This window comes from Haliotis rubra, unplaced genomic scaffold (genome assembly GCF_003918875.1).
Source record: "Haliotis rubra isolate DU_JTF1 unplaced genomic scaffold, ASM391887v1 Scf23, whole genome shotgun sequence".
Lineage (NCBI taxonomy): Eukaryota > Metazoa > Mollusca > Gastropoda > Lepetellida > Haliotidae > Haliotis > Haliotis rubra.
In genome coordinates this window covers 1,389,201-1,412,440 of record NW_025766336.1, presented here as the reverse complement: position 1 = coordinate 1,412,440, position 23,240 = coordinate 1,389,201, and the positions used below count along the sequence as shown (strand labels likewise).

The 23,240-nt window shown below is 41.2% G+C and overlaps 1 protein-coding gene across 1 annotated transcript; it reads right to left on the bottom strand.

The window, feature by feature from the left end:
• Nucleotides 1-79: 79 nt before the first annotated feature.
• LOC124277965 (protein FAM227B-like) lies at nucleotides 80-23,108 on the bottom strand. The gene is made up of 15 exons (XM_046713688.1): nucleotides 22,970-23,108; nucleotides 22,305-22,472; nucleotides 22,006-22,059; nucleotides 21,320-21,396; nucleotides 20,630-20,665; nucleotides 20,360-20,473; nucleotides 20,161-20,223; nucleotides 19,322-19,462; nucleotides 18,795-18,921; nucleotides 18,591-18,695; nucleotides 12,982-13,433; nucleotides 3,729-3,886; nucleotides 2,669-2,746; nucleotides 834-981; nucleotides 80-476 (listed from the first exon to the last, which is right to left on the bottom strand). The coding sequence occupies exons 1-15, from the start codon at nucleotides 23,091-23,093 to the stop codon at nucleotides 408-410; spliced, it is 1,914 nt and encodes a 637-aa protein (XP_046569644.1). The 5' UTR covers nucleotides 23,094-23,108; the 3' UTR covers nucleotides 80-407.
• Nucleotides 23,109-23,240: the final 132 nt, after the last annotated feature.

Genomic DNA, 23,240 nt, shown 5'->3' with positions numbered 1-23,240 from the left:
TACCATAACAATGTTTATTCATGCAAATACATTCATAATATTTATGTCTTGAAGTCTTTTTTGTGTGTATGAAGTATGAAGACAAATGTCAAAATTATAATGGAAATATCACATTAAAGTCAGCTGGTCAACATGGATTATACAACTTGCAAGTCAAACTTAAATCTTTGGTTATTAGACAATATCTATAAAAAAAATAAGTATAAAATGAATAACTGGACATTTTTGCAAATTTTCCCAACAATATCCACTTTCTTGCATGTACAAGATCATATTGCACAGTGAAGTCACTACATACTGGGTTATGTACAGATAGTCAACAATTGTTGAAGTATCACAGAAGCACTGGGAAGTATCACAGACAATGTTGGATCAAGTTGGTACAAGGGGATCACACAGACTCCGCTTCACTCCTGGGCCATTAGTGCTGCTTCTATGGCAGCATCTGCTCCTGCAGAAATGGAATCTTCACCTTTCTGCAAAAAAAGACATCTCAATATTCATGAGGGAAGACCGAATGTGGATTTCTCAATGGCCACCCTCAAAGCTCAAAGTGACCTATCCAGACGACAACACAGCCTGATCTTCAACCAAACCATAGAGATATACAAAGTTCCACTCTTCAACCAACCCATACAGAAACAATGTTCCCCTACCTACAACTAACCCATACACATACAATGTTCCCATACCTAAAACCAACTGATACAGATACAAAGTTCCCATACCTTTAACCAACCCATACAGATGCAATGTTCCTTTCCTGACAATCAGCCCATCCAAGATACGACTCCCCTCATTAGAATGTTGCACCCCCAGGATACGACACTCACTCTCTGTTCCAGAATGAGCAGATCACTGAGCCTCTTGACTTCCTTAGTCCTTGACAGGAGGGCTGATTCCTTCTGCATGTGTTCTCGCATGATAGCATTCTGCTTCTTCACAAACACAGCGTTCTCACGCATGCTCCGGGTGTACATTCTGAAGGCGAAACATGTACATGGTTGTTTAAATGTTTCCTGCCCATAAGCTTAAAGGTTAAGCAGATATACTGTATTATAGCTAAAATACATTGAACTATCATGAAACAGCCCTCCCATTATCAGAAATTTGCAGGCCGCTGCAAATGATATTGGACCACTCAACCTTAACGATGGGCCACTATCTGTTCTGCTGTCAAGTGACGTCATAGTGGGTGCGTGGCTTACGGTTCATTTGACATTGGCTTTGGACTGGCAGATATTCTGGGTCAAACAAGTCAAAGCAACCTGAATTCCCACTTTAAATAGCGGTAATATTGGCTTTCTTGCTGGTGCTAACCTTAACAATTGCACAATTAACGTTGTTGTTTGATCAAAACCGAACACTGACATAGTTTGACATGTTGCAGGCTATGGTCTCGTCAAAGGCCAAGGTCTAATATCGTCACTTTCTGTTGTGACAGCACTTGAATTGTTCGATGACGTAATTGCATTCGGGCAGTCAACCCCGTCAGAAGTTGGTTTTGAGTAAACTTAGTCAAATTCCTTCGTTGATTCCTTTTCCTTTTCAACACAAATTCCATGTATTTTAGCAATAATAATGGTAATGCTATTTTTGAGGGCATTATCATTTGCAGAAGCTCTCGGTCTTTTTCAACTGCCCTCCTTCGTCAGGCAGTTAATGGAAAGCCTCAGGCTTCTGCAAATGATAATGCCCTCAAAAATAGCATTACCCTTATATTATAGCTAAAACACATGGAATTATCATGAAACGGCCCTCCTATTATCAGAAATTTGCGGGCCGCTGCAAATGATATTGGACCGCTCAACCTTAATGACGGGCCACTATCAGTTCTGTTGTCAAATGACGTCATAGTGGGTGCGTTGGTTCATTCGACTTTGGATTTGGACTGGCAGAAATTCTGGGTCAAACAAGTCAAAGCAACCCGAATTCCCCCTAACGGTAATATTGGCTTTCTTGCTGGTGCTAACCTTAAACATTGCACTATTTACGTTTTTGTGGCCCCAAACCGAACGGACCGCCTCCGTGGTTAGAGCGTCCGCCCGGAGAGCGGAAGCTCACGGGTTCGATCCCTGACCGCGTCATACCAAAAGACGTTAAAATATGGTACTTGTTGGTCCCTGCCTGGCGCTCGGCATTAATGGGTACAACAAGGACTGGTCGGCTCGGAGTCAGTATAATGTGTCTGAGTGGGGTATTCATGCTTCACTGCGGCATGTTATCTCAGTGGGCAAGCACTATAAAACCAGCTTAAGTCTGGGCTAGTACAAGCAGCAGCACATACACACGCATGCACGTCGTCATATGAGCGAAATATTCAAAAGCACGACGTTAACCCCAATTTCACCCCAAACCGAACACTGACAACTGACGTGTCTGAAATAGTTTTGACACGTTGCAGGCCATGGTCTTGTCAAAGGCCAAGGTCGAATATTGTCAGGTTCTGTTGTGGCGTCACGTTAATGGAAGACCTCGGGCTTCTGCAAATGATAATGCCCTCAAACATAGCATTACCCTTATAGCAGTTCACAGTCATCTTGCATTAATCATGTCCTAAGTTTCACACTAATGATGAACACAGGACATGTGGCTGACATGAGTCAGGCTATTTCCTCATGCATCAGTTTATTGACTTTTAGGCCTTTATGATAGGTGCGGAACTTACTGTGAGAATTGCTGCTCTATGTCTTTGATGGTCTTGAGAGATGTACGGATCACGTCCCTGTAGGTTGGGGTATCTAGAGTGGTGCTGGTTAAAGAATACACTTCAGCTGGCAGGAGGTGAATCAAAATTATGTACCGGTACATCAGATCGTCAGATACCCAAATCATCTCATTTGACATTTTATGTCCAATACTTATAATAATGATAATACATGTACTTACCACCACTTTAAAACATTGAGCTTTGCAGCCTTCACTGAGTACTTACAGCTGTTATTATAGTGTCCAATGTGTTACCAACCAATCGTTTATTGGAAAAGTTCAATGAAACTGTCTATCATCAGATCTTGGGGACCGTTTATAATTTATGGCTAGGGGGGATGATGATGATTTATATGGAGAAGCATGTACAATGTGACTTTGTGTACAATTTAGTGACACTTTCCACCCCCCCACACACACTTCATGTACAAAATCAATGACCCTTCCTCCCCTTCCCATAATTTCTAAGCATATTTTTTAAAACATTTTTATGTACAAATTTGCTGACCCCCTAGTACATGTGTACAAAATTGCAGAACCCCCCACCTCCCCAGAACAAAATGGGTGACCCTCCCTCAAAATCAGCATCACCCCTCCTAGCCATAAATTATGAACGGTCCCTTGATTATTACATATTACATTTTACGACTGCGGTATCATGGAAGTCCCAAGCTACCTATGCTTGTTGGAAGAGGAGTGAGTGAGTATGGTTTTACGCTGCTTTTAGCAATATTCCAGCATTATCGTGGCTGGGGACACCAGAAATGGGCTTCCACACATTGTACCCATGTGGGCAATCGAACCCCATGTGACGGGGTGACGAGCAAACGCTTTAACCACTAGGCTACCCCACCACTCCTGTTGGAAGAGGATTAGATGGTTATGCTTGGTGACTTGGTCATAGTACCAGGACAGCAAAGATTAGTGATATCTATCACTAGTTCATTTCATCCATTGTGACACAACTGGAACCAGTCTGTGCACAGTGTTAAACAACAAACATTTGATATGAAGGATATGCTGGCAGGTTTTCTATCTCCGTCCTCTGTACCCGGAAATTAACACCCGCCTCAGTTGTCAGTTTCTTCATCCTCATGAAGTGTGCCACGAGGGGACTGTGGCCGCTGATGTTGAAGGCAGATCTCACAAAGTCGGGACCTCGACAGGCAGGGTGGGACTGAATGAGGACAACAGATCACTTAATCCTTAATCCTGCTATCAAGGTTAGAATATGTCCCCATTACTACCCATTGACTTGTCTTGATATGTTTAGAGAAAAGTTCTGTGCAAATTTACTGATAACCAATATGGAGCTTGTTAGGACTACCCACTAATGAAACCGTAGGTGCATGGGGTCAAACTTGTGTATTCAGATCTCAATAGGATGCATCTTGCAGAGATGCCAACCTCTATGATTTTATCGTAGTCGCTACAAATTTTAGCCTGAAACTATGCCAATATGAATGCACTAGAAATTCTATAAAATTTGAAGAAAATTCATTAGAATTCGGATATATAGACAAAAATGTAATTTTCTGATTAAAATTGATATTTTATACTTATCCTGACTCATGCTATTTGCTTGTCTTCTTCTTCTTGCGAACACAGTGGAACACTTGCATCTCCCAATTGAAGTTCCCTTCAATGTAAAATCACTAATTAGTACTCACCACGAGTTATCTGTTCCCTCAAAAGCGTGGGAACGAGGGCGCCACCTCCTGCCATGTGCCTCACTCTCTCCTTATAAAGCGAGCCCAACACTTGAATTTTCAGGGAAATCCAAAGTGTTATGTGGGGAGGACGGGAAGGCTTACCTCATGAGTCAGGATAAGTATAAAATATCAATTTTAATCAGAAAATTACATATTTTTTCTTATCCTGACTCATGCTATTTGCTTGTAGAATCCGACAGAAACGGAGGTGGGAATACAGAATACTTTGGATTTTAGATAATTAGTGATTTCTGTAATGACTGTAATAACCCTTATGGGAACTTCATAAAGGTACTGATTGATGAATTCCTGCTGCTAACTTATCAGCTGCCCTATATGGGTTATTACAATATAATATTAAGATAAAAGTATATACAACATGTATACTATGCTTAAGACTAATAGCCTTAAGCTTGACAATATGATAGCATAAACTTCATAGAGTTTGTTAGCTAATATACTTTTATGATATAACTATAGTACTGAGCTTAAGATATGATTAAACTTAAGCTAAATATATAATAGCAAAAAACTTCATAGAGTTTGTTAGCTAATATACTTTTATGATATAACTATAGTATTGAGCTTAAGATATGATTAAACTTAAGCTAAATATATAATAGCAAAAAACTCCGTAGAGTTTGTTAGCTAATATACTTTTATGATATAACCATAGTACTGAGCTTAAGATATGATTAAACTTAAGCTAAATATATAATAGCAAAAAACTCCGTAGAGTTTGTTAGCTAATATACTTTTATGATATAACCATAGTACTAAGCTTAAGATATGATTAAACTTAAGCTAAATATATAATAGCAAAAAACTCCGTAGAGTTTGTTAGCTAATATTCTTTTATGATATAACCATAGTACTGAGCTTAAGATATGATTAAACTTAAGCTAAATATATAATAGCAAAAACTCCGTAGAGTTTGTTAGCTAATATACTTTTATGATATAACCATAGTACTGAGCTTAAGATATGATTAAACTTAAGCTAAATATATATTAGCAAAAACTCCGTAGAGTTTGTTACCTAATATACTGTTATGATATAACAACCATAGTACTGTGCTTAAGATAATAAATGAATTTAAGCAAAATATATATAGCATATAGCTATTTAGTACTGTTATAAGATAAGTAGTAAAATCTGTAAGATTGACTTATCTTCTCCGAGGAACTGTCAACTGTTGTGCGAGGACCATGGGACCGAAATGGTGGATACCTCAGACGTCCTCGGTGGTGATATCTCTCAGATAATGGTTGGCAAACACCATATCGGATCTCCAGAAACAACCCTCCATTATGGTATTCAAAGAGCAGTTGCCGTGAAGAGCAAGTGTAGATGCTAACGCTCTAATTTCATGAGGATTAGATGCTCTTGGAGGGTCGAGTCCTGCAGCCTTGTAGGCACGTAGTATGACAGTTCTGATCCAAATTGAGATAGTAGTACGTGAGACTTCAGTCTGCGTAGCTGTTGATAGAGGAATAAATAATCTCTTGAATTTTTGTCTCCTCTATTTGGATTGTTGGAAATATATTTTCAGTGCTCTTACTGGGCATAGTGATAGATCCATCGTATCATGAGGTCCAAGTATAGATGAGAGAGCTGGGACGTGAAATAACCTGTCTGGTTGGCCTGGTAATTGGTTCTTGGTGATAAATCCCAACGTAGTCCCATATGCACGATGTTATGAATATCATCAAAGCGTGTTCTCTCGTAATCCAATGCGTGAATCTCTGACATCCTGGCTGCCGTTGGTAGGGATAACAGGAACAAGGTTTTCTGTGTCAGAAATTCGAACGATGTAGATTGTAACGGTTCATATGCCTCACTTGTGAGGTGTTGGAGCACTATATTTAGATCCCAAGCTGGAGCGTGAAATCTGCGTTTTTGATCCTCCAATCGGAATGCTCGTAGTAAGGCAAGTAACTCTGGGGTCTTGGTTAACTTGACACCCGTTCTCATAGTTATGACAGAGCTTATTGCTGCAAGATAAGTGGATAAGGTTGAGCCTTTTAGATTTTTGGTCTGACGTAGATAACATAAGTAGTCAGCCACTTGAGGATGAGTAGCATATCTAGCTGTAAATCCTTTCTTTGCAGCATAATTGACAAAACTGTGCCATTTGTCATTGTATAAGTTGCGAGTGGAGTTACGCAAGGCAAGCGTGACTGCTTTTGCTGCTCTGGCTGAATAACCTCTCTTATTTAGACACGTCTTGATACAGTCCATATGTGAAGTTGGAATGTTTCTGGCTTTCCGTGTGCTTGTTTGGTGTGCGGATTTATTAACAGATTCGCACACTTTGGAAGTTGTAGTATTGGTTGTCCGATTTCTTGAATAAGAGTTGGAAACCACGTCTCGCTGGCCAGTAGGGCTGACCACCAAAATCGGATGGAGGCTCTGAGTTTGTTTGATTTTGAGTAACACTTGTGGGATTAACGCTGGTGGCGGAACGCGACGCTGCTGAGTCCTTCCCACCGATATGCTTAGTGCGTCCGCTGCCCATGCTAGTGGGTCTGGAACTGGCGATACAAAAGTTGTCAGTTGTTTGTTGAATCGAAAGTGGCAAATAGGTCTATTAGTGGAGTTCCTATTTCCTTGATAATTTGAGTGAATATCTCTGTATGGAGCATCCATTCCGTCGGTGATGGTTGGAGTGGACGAGAGAGAACGTCTGCTATTACATTCTTTGCTCCTGGAATGTGACATGCTCTGACATGTATGTTGAGATTGTCGATTAAATCGAACAATTGAAAACATAGAGTCAATAGGTTCGGGGACCTTGTTGAGCCTTGTTTGTTCACATAAAACGCCACTGTCGAATTGTCTGTGTTAAATCATCAGCTGAGCATTCTGTAGTAAGTTGCTCCAGTGACTTTTGCGTTTATCACTGCTTGCATTTCTAGCAGATTTATGTGTAATTTGCTCTCTTGATTGCTCCATAGGCCTGACGCTGTCCTGTTGGTGAGATGGGCTCCCAACCTTGTAGTGACGCGACGTCCTACGAGAGATGTGTTTCGATTCGCTCTATTAAGGAGACGCCACGCAAACATTCGATCTCTTGGTCCACCATAGTAGGTGAGGTTTGACCTGATCTGGTAGACTGAACGGTAGAGAGTCGTTGAGATGCGAATTGATGAGGACTTGCAACGGGCATAAATGTAGTCTGCCTCTGACTGTCATGTCTTGAGCTGATGTGAGTAATCCCAATAGGCTCTGCCACTGTCGTAGTGGTAGCGAGAGAGTAAGGCTTGTGGGATTGACTGTTGATCTTGATCCATCGGTCCTCCGTACAACTATACGATTCTGGGCTGTTAGAAATCGTGATACCTAGAAATTGCAGATCTTGGCGCTGGCTCTAGGTCTGACTTGAGTAGATTTACTAACCATCCTAATTGAGTTAGTAACTTGATTATAAAGTTCAGCTGTAGTTCGAGACGCTGTGGATCTGGATCCACTTGTATCCCGTCGCCTAGGTAAAAGCGCCATAAGACCTTTGACGATGTAGGTATGAGATGATAGGTTTCGGTCACTCTTGTGAATAACCAGGGGCCAATGAGATTCCAAAAGGGAGCACTTTCCATTGGTAATGTATTCCGCCTAGGATAAATGTTAGATATTTCCTTGAATCGGGATGAATCGAATGTGTAGATATGCGCCTTGCAGATCTATGCTGGCCATGTAGTCTCTGGGACTAATTAAGTGCGTCAGAGTTGGCGGTAGGTGTATCATGCTAAACGCTGGCGGTTTGCTTAGATAGTCTCTGTTGAAGATGCTCATATTGTATATGAGACGAAACTTTTCCCTGGAATTTTTCTTGGGCACTAGGAAAACTGGGGAGTAGAAACCTGGTACGATGTTTACTTGATCCAGAACTTCTAAGGCCTGCTTGTTTAACAGTGTAGCTACTGCCTCTCTTAACATTGGTAGTTGTAATGGATGGAAGTCCAACCTTGGAGGGATGACTGTCAACGGAGGTTTGGCCTTGAGTTGTATTTGATATCCGTGCTGTAGGATGTTGGATACGTAAGGATCTTGTAGGAATCCCCAGTTTTCCCAGTGCAGATGAAGGCGTCCACCCACTTGAAACGGTTGTACTGGAACGGCTGGGGGTGGAGGACTCCAGTCGTTCCAAACCTGTACTTCATCGTTTATAAGCAAGGGAACCTCTGGCTGACCTGCCTCTTGCTGATCCTCCTCTGAAATTGCTGTATGGGCGATTTAAAAGACTCCTTAGAACCTTTGCTGCAGCCAATTGCTTGTCCCGTGCTTTCTGTAGTCCAGAGAATTTCGACTTGCCAGAGTATCTCATAGATGCTTGCTTAATGACATTAGCTAACGTATCCATGGACTTAATCATAAGCACCTCTCTAGAGTCCTTAGACACTTCTTTGGAGACCTTGTCTATGTTACCACCAAAGAGATATGGAGATGACCACGGGGCAGCGTAGAGGGATTCGGTAAATTGATTACCCCAATTACAGGAGGCTAGGAGACGCTGACGACGAGCCATAGTAGTAGCTGCCGAAAGCGCTGACAAATGATCTGTTAGGAACTGTTGGTCTCTTTTCTGCATGAGTAGAGCCGAGTAAATCATTCTATCTTCTTCATCTGTAGAGTCTTTGAACTTGGTGAGAAGAGTTTCATTGACAGTTCTAGATCTATTCAGTCCAAAAAACATTCTCCTAGAAATGGTATCCAACTGAGCTAGCTTGCGGTCGTTCTATTCTGTAATTCCTGGACTTGTTCTCATTGATTAACTTAAAGTTCTCATCAATATCTTGAGCCTTGAAAAAGGAGTCCATCTTAGCGTTGAAAACCGGGAAATGTGCTGTCTGAGACTACGTAGATTTGGTAAAAGCTGCATCCAGATTAGCTGGAACTGCTGCTATCGGGTCAATAGGAGGTAAGGAGATAGTGTCAGCATCATCTTCCTTCATCAAATAAGTATGGGCTGAGTTCTTGTTCTTAGACGGGGAGGAAAGTTCCAAACCATTCACCATCCAGTATCTAATTTCTGCATCCGAGAATACGATACCCTCTTCCTCTTCTGACGTCGGATCACCGATAATAGAGTGAGGTGGAGTCCTAGATCTGTTAGAGGATCGACGAGAAGAATGTGGTGAACGGACTGACGAGTGGCTTGTATAGGGAGACCTTTGTGGAGACTTCCCTTGGCTTAACGCTGGAGGCTTCATGAAGCTCTCTGTGAATCCCTTTATAGATCTTCTAGCTGAAGATGACTTGGAGCCACTTAACCTTCGTGAAGGCCTTCGTGAAGGTATCGAGTCAGAATCCGAATCATTAGATAGGAGCTTGCTTCGCGAACGACCTCTGTGTTCTTCATGGTCTGAGCTCGGTGAAGCACTCCTCCTCCGTGAAGCCTTTCGCGAATGGTGAGGATATGGGTCCTTCGTGGAGGCGGACTGGGATGTCCTTCGCGAAGGCTTCGATACGGGCTGGGTTGCCCTTCGTGAGGAGGCTGCCTGTGGGCTCTGTGGCCCTACGCTGAAGTCAAGCAAACGGGCTCTGGGGCCCTACAAGACTGTGAGTGGGTTGGGCTCTGGGGCCCGCGGCTCTGAGGCCTCTGTAAACCGTGATCGATCTTCCATCAACATCATAATCTGGCTGACCAGGTCGCCTGGGACGGTCTCTGGCGCTGATGTAGACGCTGCCCTCTGTATGGTAGCGACGGGACCCTCAGGTGGATTCTCTGCCATCAGTGTAGGCATCTCTAGCTGCGTGTTGATCTCATGCTGAGGTGACGGTAGCCGATACTGGTCGCTTCTTATGCCAGATATCTGGAATGATGATCGGTAGATCGTCATCATATAAGCCCAATTCTGAAACAGGAAGAATGTCAGATGAAAAATTGTTAGTAGTCTTCATAGGTTTCACTTTCGACGAAGATGTAGCCCTGGGGGTGCGGAGCGTACGTTGTGACGACGTAGAAGCTCTCCTGGTCTTAGACTGGGACGACGGGATGTCCTGGGATGCAGGTCGCTTCTTGGAGATAGCGGACTGCGTCCCACGCTTCTCCCCCGAGGGCAACTCCAATTCTTTATTCGCAGAATGTATGTAGGCCATCGGCCCATAATACAAATATTACATATTTGCAGCCATATATGATTGGCGGTGTCTTACAGCATAATAGACAAACATTGCTATATTTCTGATGACAAAGGTATTGTTGGAGGTCATTAATATATTGTAGTTTGACAAAGAAGGGTATGTGTAAAACTTGGTAGGAATATATAGTGTGCGTAAAGAACTATATGCAGTACACACTAAAAGGAAATGATACTCGTTTTCTATATATCCATTGTCGCACATGTTACATAACCTGTGATGTCTTGGTTTATTTGTGTATCTACCTGTCTCAATATTTAATTGATGGGAACCACAGCCGAAACTGTGCCAGTGCAATGCTAAATTTACTAACGCTAATAACACTTAGATATGGTTCCATAGATAGATTAAAGAGAATAAGAATAAGTTTTAGAACTTGATGATAACGAGTTATGCCATTCTTGATGGGATATATGCTGAGCCCTGATCATAAATTCAGACAGGAAGGAATTTAAGCTACTAATAGACTGTCTTTCCCATATATATCCAAATCCCATATTATAAAGTAATAACTTAAGCTTTGATACCCAATTTGTTTTGCCATGGCTAGCATCTAACAATAATAGGTTGTAGCACTTTCTGGGCAGACGAGATACTGGCATATTCAACAATTTATACCCAATATTTAATAGAGCGTTTGTAAGCATAAACATAAACAGGGTATCTGCCACACTCACCTCGAACGATGTGATTAGGGGTTGATATTTTGACACAAAGCAGATATTTACAAGCCAGAGTTTGAACTTTCTCGATTGGTGAACTAATATCACAATCCAAGCCCCAGACTTCAGCCCCATAAAGTAGGATTTGTAAGACTTTTGAATCAAAGATCCTGAAGAAAATGTCACCACCGAATAGGTTTTAGCTTCGATAGTGACCTAATAATACTATAGAGGGCCTTTTAGATTGTAGAATGGAATTTTCAAAATGTTTATGCCACGACGAGCTTTTGAAAGAAGAACACCCAAATACTTATACCCTGGGACACAATCTATTCTCATGCCATTCAAATACCACTTTTCATATTTAGAGAGCTTACCTCCATTTCTAAAGACAACAATTTTGGATTTATCTAGATTAACGGAAAGGTCATACTCAATACAATACTTTTCCAAAACATTGATAACGCTTTTGTAGGCCACAGATAGTATCAGAGGAGTACTACATCGTCAGCTTAACAACAAGAGAAATACTTGTGTTAGTTCTGGATGCATCTGTATACCAGGATAACAAGATGACTCAATTTCACTAGCCAATTCATCTATAAAATAGAAATAGAAAGGGGCTTAAGACACACCCATGACGCCTTGCTCAATATTACACTGGAACATTTCAGAAAACATATTATTTCAACTCAAGTGGAACTTTACCAGGCGGTAGGCGGTCATCCGCCAACAGTTGACATGGTATATCAGACTCTGATCTATTAGCCATGACTGAAGACTGTTTCCGTAATCTATCTGCTGCGCGTCTCAAGACGCAAAATAAATATTTATCAAAGGCAGAATTAGATAATTTAATACAATGATTGCAACGTGAAACAGTAGAGCATGGCGTAATACAACTAGGGCATATCAAATGCGGATCAGCAGCAGAGAAACGTAATTTACAAACAGTGCAGATTTTCATTAACGCAATCTACTGAGCAAACACGGCGAACCGTGAATAAAACAGTAGAAACACGAATAAATATCAATGCATCATGTATAAGGATACTAGTTACACCTCTGTAGATGATTATAAGAGGTAACCAACTAAATATAAATAAAGGATATAATGTGTAGGGAGACACAGGCGCTCTCACGTCCTGCTCACTGGGCGAAGAAGGAGAGAGTGAGGCACATGGCAGGAGGTGGCGCCCTCGTTCCCGCGCTTTTGAGGGAACAGATAACTCGTGGTGAGTACTAATTAGTGATTTTACATTGAAGGGAACTTCAATTGGGAGATGCAAGTGTTCCACTGTGTTTGCAAGAAGAAGAAGACAAGCAAGTAGCATGAGTCAGGATAAGGAAAAATAACATTTTCATCCATTAAATACATTTTCGGACTTCACTTACCTTCCATTCATCAGATTTAATGACATATTTGAACTGGAATCATTGCAGGTAACACACGTAATTTTAGCGAAATTGTCAGAAATCTGAAGCTGATTTCAATACCTTTGCAATTTTAAGTATTTAGATGACTACTAATTTTATGGTCAAACTACTAATTTTGACCCTTGAAACTACAATTTGCAACACTTTGGGGTTGGCATCTCTCATCTTGTATGGTTATCTTAGTCAAAACTATTAATCTGACAGTGTGTGTTTGATAAACATACAGTTCAAGTATGTGTCTGGGCACCCTTAGATGAGGCTATTTATAAGATGTTTCCCCACATGATTTGTTCAATGTGATACTGTGTGATTTCACTGACCTCAACTTTGACTGCAGTGTCCCGGGAGTGTGAGACCTCCTTGGCTGCAGATGCAGACATCTGGGAAAGCTTCTTGTCCTCTATGTCTGTGTGTGGCTCCTCATCTTCCCCTGTCATTTCTCGGATAGGAGTCAGGGCCTCCAGCAACTTCCGAGGGTCCAACAGCTTCTGCGACTGTTTCCTTGGACTGATCTGTGCATCGGCAACTGTGTCAATCACATGGGAATCCTGGGAAGATGCAGGGGAGACAACTTTCAGAGTTGAAACTTTACGAGACAGCGACTGAGTGCTTTTACGGGCACGAGGTATCCTGGGTACATATTTCTTCTGTGTCCAATTTGAGGAGAGAGATGACCGTGATCCTGACTGGTTGAGGGAAGTGTTGGACGTGTACTGGCTTGGAACGCTGGACACCAGACTGTCCAGGAAGTCAAAGTTGATGGCTGTGCTGGCTGCAGGAGGAACGGTGGCAGATGTAAAACTTGATATTTACTTGATGTGACAGTTTCATAATGAGTAATAACTACACATTTAAAATAGGAATCATTACAATACAACTAAGAATGCACTGACTATGTTTTAGAGTTGCATATGCTGCAGACACTGTCTGATTATTTGTGGAAATATTGTGAAGGCTGTTAAGGCCAAACAAAACTAAAAAATGTTGTGGTTCCGATTACACCTCTTTAAAATTTAGGGTAGGTAGGTAGGAATTTTTTTTTTTTACAATTCATTATAGAAGTAAAGTACAAACTAATAACACAATTATAAAAATGTAATTGATTTTTCAATCAAGCTGGCGGCCATCATGTCAGAATGACCAATGTCCGTTGGTGCCAGGAAAAAAACAATGGTATCTGAAAGCTTATTTTATTCATACCTCTTAAAAAAACCTAGTGTCAACACCAGAAGTCAAAGGTCGGTTGGGTATTCTGAACCACAACAAGTTTTTTAAGTCCTAAAGCTGTTATCGAATGGTTGTTCCACCTAGTACAGCAGGTGTGAAACTTAATCAAATGGATGTTAAACCTAGTGCACCAGGTGAGTACTGTAATAGGATGGCTATTAAACCTAGTGCACCAGGTGAGTACTGTAATAGGATGGCTATTAAACCTAGTGCACCAGGTGAGTACTGTAATAGGATGGCTATTAAACCTAGTGCACCAGGTGAGTACTGTAATAGGATGGCTATTAAACCTAGTGCACCAGGTGAGTACTGTAATAGGATGGCTATTAAACCTAGTGCACCAGGTGAGTACTGTAATAGGATGGCTATTAAACCTAGTGCACCAGGTGAGTACTGTAATAGGATGGCTAGTAAACCTAGTAAAGCAGGTGTGAAACTTAATCAAATGGATGTTAAACCTAGTGCACCAGGTGAGTACTGTAATAGGATGGCTATTAAACCTAGTGCACCAGGTGAGTACTGTAATAGGATGGCTATTAAACCTAGTGCACCAGGTGAGTACTGTAATAGGATGGCTATTAAACCTAGTGCACCAGGTGAGTACTGTAATAGGATGGCTATTAAACCTAGTAATAGGGAGTACTGTAATAGGATGGCTATTAAACCTAGTGCACCAGGTGAGTACTGTAATAGGATGGCTATTAAACCTAGTGCACCAGGTGAGTACTGTAATAGGATGGCTATTAAACCTAGTAGTGCACAAGTGTGAGTAATGTAATATGGATGGCTATTAAACCTAGTGCACCAGGTGAGTACTGTAATAGGATGGCTATTAAACCTAGTGCACCAGGTGAGTACTGTAATAGGATGGATGGCTAGGTGAAACCTAGTGCACCACCTAGTGTGAAACTGTAATAGGATGGATGTTAAACCTAGTGCACCAGGTGAGTACTGTAATAGGATGGCTATTAAACCTAGTGCACCAGGTGAGTACTGTAATAGGATGGCTATTAAACCTAGTGCACCAGGTGAGTACTGTAATAGGATGGCTATTAAACCTAGTGCACCAGGTGAGTACTGTAATAGGATGGCTATTAAACCTAGTGCACCAGGTGAGTACTGTAATAGGATGGCTATTAAACCTAGTGCACCAGGTGAGTACTGTAATAGGATGGCTATTAAACCTAGTGCACCAGGTGAGTACTGTAATAGGATGGCTATTAAACCTAGTGCACCAGGTGAGTACTGTAATAGGATGGCTATTAAACCTAGTGCACCAGGTGAGTACTGTAATAGGATGAGTACTGTAATATTAAAAACCTAGTGCACCAGGTGAGTACTGTAATAGGATGGCTATTAAACCTAGTGCACCAGGTGAGTACTGTAATAGGATGGGATTAAAACCTAGTGCACCAGGTGAGTACTGTAATAGGATGGCCTAGTAATGGAACCTAGTAAACCAAGTGTGTGAGTACTGTAATAGGATGGCTATTAAACCTAGTGCACCAGGTGAGTACTGTAATAGGATGGCTATTAAACCTAGTGCACCAGGTGAGTACTGTAATAGGATGGCTATTAAAAACCTAGTGCACCAGGTGAGTAAACTGTAATACCAGGTGGATGATGGCTATTAAACCTAGTGCACCAGGTGAGTACTGTAATAGGATGGCTATTAAAACCTAGTGCACCAGGTGAGTACTGTAATAGGATGGCTATTAAACCTAGTGCACCAGGTGAGTACTGTAATAGGATGGCTATTAAACCTAGTGCACCAGGTGAGTACTGTAATAGGATGGCTATTAAACCTAGTGCACCAGGTGAGTACTGTAATAGGATGGCTATTAAACCTAGTGCACCAGGTGAGTAAACCTAGTGTGAGTACCGTAATAGGATGGCTATTAAACCTAGTGCACCAGGTGAGTACTGTAATAGGATGGCTATTAAACCTAGTGCACCAGGTGAGTACTGTAATAGGATGGCTATTAAACCTAGTGCAGGATGGCAGGTGAGTACTGTAATAGGATGGCTATTAAACCTAGTGCACCAGGTGTGAGGATGGCTACTTAATCAAATGGATGTTAAACCTAGTGCACCAGGTGAGTACTGTAATAGGATGGCTATTAAACCTAGTGCACCAGGTGAGTACTGTAATAGGATGGCTATTAAACCTAGTGCACCAGGTGAGTACTGTAATAGGATGGCTATTAAACCTAGTGCACCAGGTGAGTACTGTAATAGGATGGCTATTAAACCTAGTGCACCAGGTGAGTACTGTAATAGGATGGCTATTAAACCTAGTGCACCAGGTGAGTACTGTAATAGGATGGCTATTAAACCTAGTGCACCAGGTGAGTACTGTAATAGGATGGCTATTAAAACCTAGTGCACCAGGTGAGTACTGTAATAGGATGGCTATTAAACCTAGTGCACCAGGTGAGTACTGTAATAGGATGGCTATTAAACCTAGTGCACCAGGTGAGTACTGTAATAGGATACTGTAATAGTGGATGGCTATTAGGATGGCTAAACCTAGTGCACCAAGGTGAAACTGTAATAGGATGGCTGTTAAACCTAGTGCACCAGGTGAGTACTGTAATAGGGTACTGTGCACCAGGGATGTAATAGGATGGCTATTAAACCTAGTGCACCAGGTGAGTACTGTAATAGGATGGCTATTAAACCCTAGTGCACCAGGTGAGTGAGGTGAGTACTGTAATAGGATGGCTATTAAACCTAGTGCACCAGGTGAGTACTGTAATAGGATGGCTATTAAACCTAGTGCACCAGGTGAGTACTGTAATAGGATGGCTATTAAACCTAGTGCACCAGGTGAGTACTGTAATAGGATGGCTATTAAACCTAGTGCACCAGGTGAGTACTGTAATAGGATGGCTATTAAACCTAGTAAAGCAGGTGTGAAACTTAATCAAATGGATGTTAAACCTAGTGCACCAGGTGAGTACTGTAATAGGATGGCTATTAAACCTAGTGCACCAGGTGAGTACTGTAATAGGATGGCTATTAAACCTAGTGCACCAGGTGAGTACTGTAATAGGATGGCTATTAAACCTAGTGCACCAGGTGAGTACTGTAATAGGATGGCTATTAAACCTAGTGCACCAGGTGAGTACTGTAATAGGATGGCTATTAAACCTAGTGCACCAGGTGAGTACTGTAATAGGATGGCTATTAAACCTAGTGCACCAGGTGAGTACTGTAATAGGATGGCTATTAAACCTAGTAAAGCAGGTGAAACTTAATCAAATGGATGTTAAACCTAGTGCACCAGGTGAGTACTGTAATAGGATGGCTATTAAACCTAGTGCACCAGGTGAGTACTGTAATAGGATGGCTAGTAAACCTAGTAAAGCAGGTGAACAGATGTGAAACTTAATACTGTAATAATGGATATTAAACCTAGTGCACCAGGTGAGTACTGTAATAGGATGGCTATTAAACCTAGTGCACCAGGTGAGTACTGTAATAGGATGGCTAGTAAACCTAGTGCAAAGCTGTAATAGGTGTAGTAAACTTAATCAAATGGATGTTAAACCTAGTGCACCAGGTGAGTACTGTAATAGGATGGCTATTAAACCTAGTGCACCAGGTGAGTACTGTAATAGGATGGCTAGTAAACCTAGTAAAGCAGGTGTGAAACTTAATCAAATGGATGTTAAACCTAGTGCACCAGGTGAGTACTGTAATAGGATGGCTATTAAACCTAGTGCACCAGGTGAGTACTGTAATAGGATGGCTAGTAAACCTAGTGCACCTGAGTACTGTAAAGCACCTAGTGTGAAACTTAATCAAATGGATGCTAAACCTAGTGCACCAGGTGAGTACTGTAATAGGATGGCTATTAAACCTAGTGCACCAGGTGAGTACTGTAATAGGATGGCTATTAAACCTAGTGCACCAGGTGAGTACTGTAATAGGATGGCTATTAAACCTAGTGCACCAGGTGAGTACTGTAATAGGATGGCTAGTAAACCTAGTGCACCAGGTGAGTACTGTAATAGGATGGCTATTAAACCTAGTGCACCAGGTGAGTACTGTAATAGGATGGCTATTAAACCTAGTGCACCAGGTGAGTACTGTAATAGGATGGCTATTAAGTAAACCTAGTGCACCAGGTGAGTACTGTAATGATGGCTATTAAACCTAGTGCACCAGGTGAGTACTGTAATAGGATGGCTATTAAACCTAGTGCACCAGGTGAGTACTGTAATAGGATGGCTATTAAACCTAGTGCACCAGGTGAGTACTGTAATAGGATGGCTATTAAACCTAGTGCACCAAGGTGAGTACTGTAATAGGATGGCTATTAAACCTAGTGCACCAGGTGAGTACTGTAATAGGATGGCTATTAAACCTAGTGCACCAGGTGAGTACTGTAATAGGATGGCTATTAAACTTAGTGCACCAGGTGAGTACTGTAATAGGATGGCTAGTAAACCTGGTGCACCAGGTGAGTACTGTAATAGGATGGCTATTAAACCTAGTAAAGCAGGTGTCAACTTAGTGGAATGGATGGTAAACTTTGGTAAAGCAGTGTGGACCTTAATAGAACAGCTGTTAAACCTAGTACAGTAGGTGTGAATTTAGGATATTATACCTAGTTGAGTGGATGTGAAGCTCACTACAGCAGGTGTGAAACTTACTACAGTGAATGTGAAACCTACTACAACAAGTGAAAACCTACACTTCTTGTTCTTCTGTGAGAGTATTTCTTCCCTCATCTTGATGTTGGCTGGCTCCAGATGATCCATGTTCCAGCCCAGCCACACCCTCGGGGCTAGAGGCAGCCCTGGAACAGATCACAGACCACACTACCTTATGTTGTTTCTGACAGCTTATGACACAAACGACAAACACTGACACATGCAATGACACAACAATGATGTACCTGTCATCCACTCCATGATGAGGGCCACAAGGTCATCCTTGAAGACCTCTCCGAACTGGCGGTATGAGTCCGGGAAGGCGTGGCAGAAGGCAGAGTAGACAGCCTGGCACATCAGCATGGGGTACCCCTGCTCAAACACATGGAATGCAGTTCAGAAACATGTCATGGATAGAAATGATACGAAAAGAAATATTTTTTTCAGCAATGTTACAGCTACAAGTGGCCTGTTCATAATAGTATGGACCAGAAAATAGAGTCTCAAAATGGAAATTAGAATATTCAGTAGATCTTTCATTCAAAGATACTTCGCTAAAAGATCAAAGCGACATAGTTATCAGGCTATAAAGTAGATTTTTTAAATTACGTCACTACGCCATTCCAGTCTGCCCCTCGTAATCAAACCACCCTTGGTACTATTATAACACAAAAGCACTCAGGGCAAAAGTATACTTTATTAAACTATACATGGGGTAGAGCAAACTGTATTTCTTAACTAGTTTTACCCAATATACTGCTTATGGTCCCACCTTGAGGAATGTGTCCCTGTAAACTGGGTTCTTGGCATAGATCGTCAGTTTCACGTAGTTGTGGGCGATACGGTTAAACAACTTCACCTGGGAGTTGCGACTGGACTGGAACTTCTCCAGGAAATAGTACCAGAACAGATCCTGTATGTTAAAAGACATGGCGAGATATTTTGGAACATACAGCTTGAGGTGAGGTGAGGTGAAATTGGGTTTAACGTCGTGCCTGAGTATATTTGCTCATATGACGACGTGCATGCGTGTGTATGTGTATGTGCGGCTGCTTGTACTAGCCCAGACTTAAGCTGGTTTTATAGTGATAGCCCAAGCTGGTTTTATAGTGCTAGCCCACTGAGATAACATGCCGCAGTGAAGCATGAATACCCCACTCAGACACATTATACTGACTCCGAGCCGACCAGTCCTTGTTGTACCCATTAATGCCGAGAGCCAGGCAGGGACCAATAAGTACCATATTTGAACGTCTTTTGGTATGACACGGTCAGGGATCGAACCTGCGACCTTCCGCTCTCCGGGCGGATGCTCTAACCTACACCACGGAGGCGGTCACATAGAGCGTGAGACACTGTTAAGAACAGTCATGGTGACAATGGAACAGACAATATGGGATTGGAAGAACACTCACAGTATCATATAATTTCTTGATTTGAATCACCTAATATATTGCCAGACTTCCCCGAAAGTCGATCTATTTCTGCCATGGCTTTATCCATCCAGCAGCAAAGCAACAATATCATTTCAGAATGCTCTGAGAATCCATATGTCAACAATGAAAATAGAAAAACAAAAGCAACTTGGAGAGAATGTGTTCATGATCTGACCTGCAATACTGCCTGTGACATCTGAGAGTAGAACAGATGATCGAACTCGGGCTTGAAGTGCGGCTGTAATCAACACAGAAAAGTACTGATAATTACATGTGTATAGTCACAGCCTAGCAAATACAACACACAATTTTCTTCACAATTTTTAAATGCAGTCATGAAAGTACAACCTAATTATCTCTAGATAATTGTATACTTTATGATCAAGTCCCATGGAAGCCTCGGCTGCATTCTTCAGCATATCTGCAGCTGCGATCCCATCTGGCAGGGGAGTTAACTCTGTGGGGTCATAGCCAGGATACTGATGCAGCTGTACAGAAGATAAACAAATTATACAAAATAAGGCTATATTACATATAACATGACTGCAAAGCCTACATTGTAAAAGAAATGGTTAGGAAAAAAATTACTGAATAAGAACATTGCAAAGATGAAGTGTTGAATGCTCTATAATATGCATAATTACCTCAACAAATTTTGGTTTTCCTGTCTCCTTCTTGGCCTGTAACAAGACAAGTATATTCTGATGTATGATATATGTTAAACAGCTCAGGTAAATTAAATATGACAGCCTGCTTGAAACATGAAAATTAGTTACCTGTTTCCCTTACATTTAGTGGGGGGAGGTGGGGTAGCCTAGTGGTTAAAGCGTTCAGCTCATCACGCCAAAGGCCCGGGTTCGATTCCCCACATGGGTAAAATGTGTGAAGCCCATTTCTGGTGTTCCCCTGCTGTGATATTGCTGGAATCTTGCTAAAAGCGGCATATAACCCAACTCACTCACTACATTTAGTGGCTTGCTGCAATGGCCATGAGAAGTTTCACTGTTGCAACAGTGTTAAGTTATTCTCACTCACTCATTCAAATCATACAATGAATATAACATTACCATCTCAAAACAGAAAAATCCATGATCTTGTCCGAATTCACCCGTGTGACAATTGGTTACGGATCAACCCTGCAGTGTTAACACTACCTATGTATAATATTGATAAATTGAGGCATCCAACTCTCTGGCTTCAACATTTCCAATGTACCATAGTAATAAACAATGGGATCAAACCTAGCAGCAGTAACACTTCCAACATGATACTAAGGATGCTCGTAATGCAGTACAGTGGGATTAAACCCTGTAGCTATGACACCCGATACATACACTGATAGTTGTCTTGCTCGGCTGCATACTGATTTTGGATATGTGTTTCACCCTCTGGCTGAGTCCAGGGACAAGGGCTGAAATAGATGTCAATTAACATATATGATTTCAAAGATTACTGAGAAATGAAGGATATATCACTGGGCACGGTCACAATTTCTGCTCTTCAGTGATAATGGTGTCATTGAACACAAGACACTGGTGACTGTTTCTGCCATGAAAAGGAAAACATTGCCTGAATATGCTGCACATGGGCCACACTTTCAAGTGTCTTTTCAACATATATTTAAGTGAAAAAAGAGGAAGATGAAAAACTAAGGCATTTTGCAATTATTTCTCTTATGCAATAGGCTCGGAAGTTCTGAGTCTAACTGCAAAGGTGAAATGATAAATAAGCCTTTTACAATCTAGGCTGCATTTGAACCAAACACAACCAGACAACATAATTCTGTAGGCATCAACATGACTAGGTAGACTGTCATCTAGTATCACCACCTGAGATGGGAGGGGGGAGGGAAACGATCACGTTGAAAACTGATAAACAACCATCATAGTTAGGATGAACTTTTAACTTTCCCCTCACAATTGCTGTCATTACAAATTTGTAAATATTTGCTACATTGCTGTTTGATAAGGCTTCTAGTGTGACTGACTGTCAAGTTCAGTATGGTAGATTTTTAACTTACTGGACTTAAGTGTATAGATTCCAGCAAAACAGTTCACTTCTTTGGTCTCCCTTTCTGAAATAAAAAAAAAGAAGATTTCTTGACAAACTGACTTTGATTTGTTTGTTGTTTAAGTCTGAACATCATTTGGACCAGGCAAACCAATGAATGATATGATGACACACAATCCAGCAATATGTCAGCAAACCTCACCATAAAATACATGGTGTGGGAGCCTGTTCAAACCCACAATCCACATGTCACAAATGCTGAAGTATATGTTTGTACAGATATACACCAATCGAATATGATTCACATACCCCTCTGATGATACCTGTCCCGACCCATAGCACTGGCCGGAAACAGGTCAGCAAGGTCTGCATGGCTGGCAGCACGGCTCTCACACACCAGCTGAGTGTAACCCTGAAGCTTACGATCCAAACTGCTGATCTTCTTGTTTACCGCTTCTATGGAACCAATCAGAAATGCTGGAGACAATGTTAAAGATTTCAACATGCAAGTACAAATTTAAAATGTTTATTTTGAAAATATTTGTCTTTAGGTTGCCTACAAATGTTGATACTTGATAACCAAAAGTCCCATTTAATATTTAGCTTTTGTGTGACTTCTTTTGAATGTATGTCTGTAGTGGCTATAATACCATACAAATTAACATGAAAATAAATCACTTAGTAAATTATTTAGTAACAGAACCAATATATAAATTGAGGAGATATGCCAACAGTATCACAGATACTGATATTGGCTATGGTACATAATCGTACATAAAAACAATTGTCTTTGGGTGGTATATTAACAATCTCGAAAATTGAACTTCAATAACTGTGACAAATATAACAGTACAACACTGATATATTAGTTAGACATGTTGATCGAAATTAGGACAGGCAATATTTTCTAGAAGCGAGTCCATTGTGATCAAATCTTGAAAGTAGAGGAGTTACAACTTAAATGCGAAGGATACGTGATCTTGTTCGTTGTTTAAGTGCCAAAAGCTTTTTCCTTTTTTCTATTTTATCAGGAGACTCATCAAGACTTTCTTCGCAAATGTCCATGGGCGACCCAACCCGATTGATGAGATCCGCCATGTTGTTTATCTCGGCAACCACACGCTAAGCTAGTACTAACTGATAAACGTTTCGAACTTATATTAAGGTACACTTTAGGAAAAACTAAACTAAATGTAAAAGAATTAAAATAAAAACTACATTAATGAAATCAATTCCGTTAATAGT

Excerpts from the sequence above, each read along its gene's own strand:
- LOC124277965 (XM_046713688.1), bottom strand. The coding sequence starts at position 23,093 with ATGGCGGATCTCATCAATCGGGTTGGGTCGCCCATGGACATTTGCGAA. Across the intron at positions 22,060-22,304 it reads GGACAGGTATCATCAGAGGG|AAAGGGAGACCAAAGAAGTG; the intron begins GTATGTGAATCA and ends TTTTTATTTCAG. Across the intron at positions 477-833 it reads TGCTCATTCTGGAACAGAGA|AAAGGTGAAGATTCCATTTC; the intron begins GTGAGTGTCGTA and ends CTTTTTTTGCAG.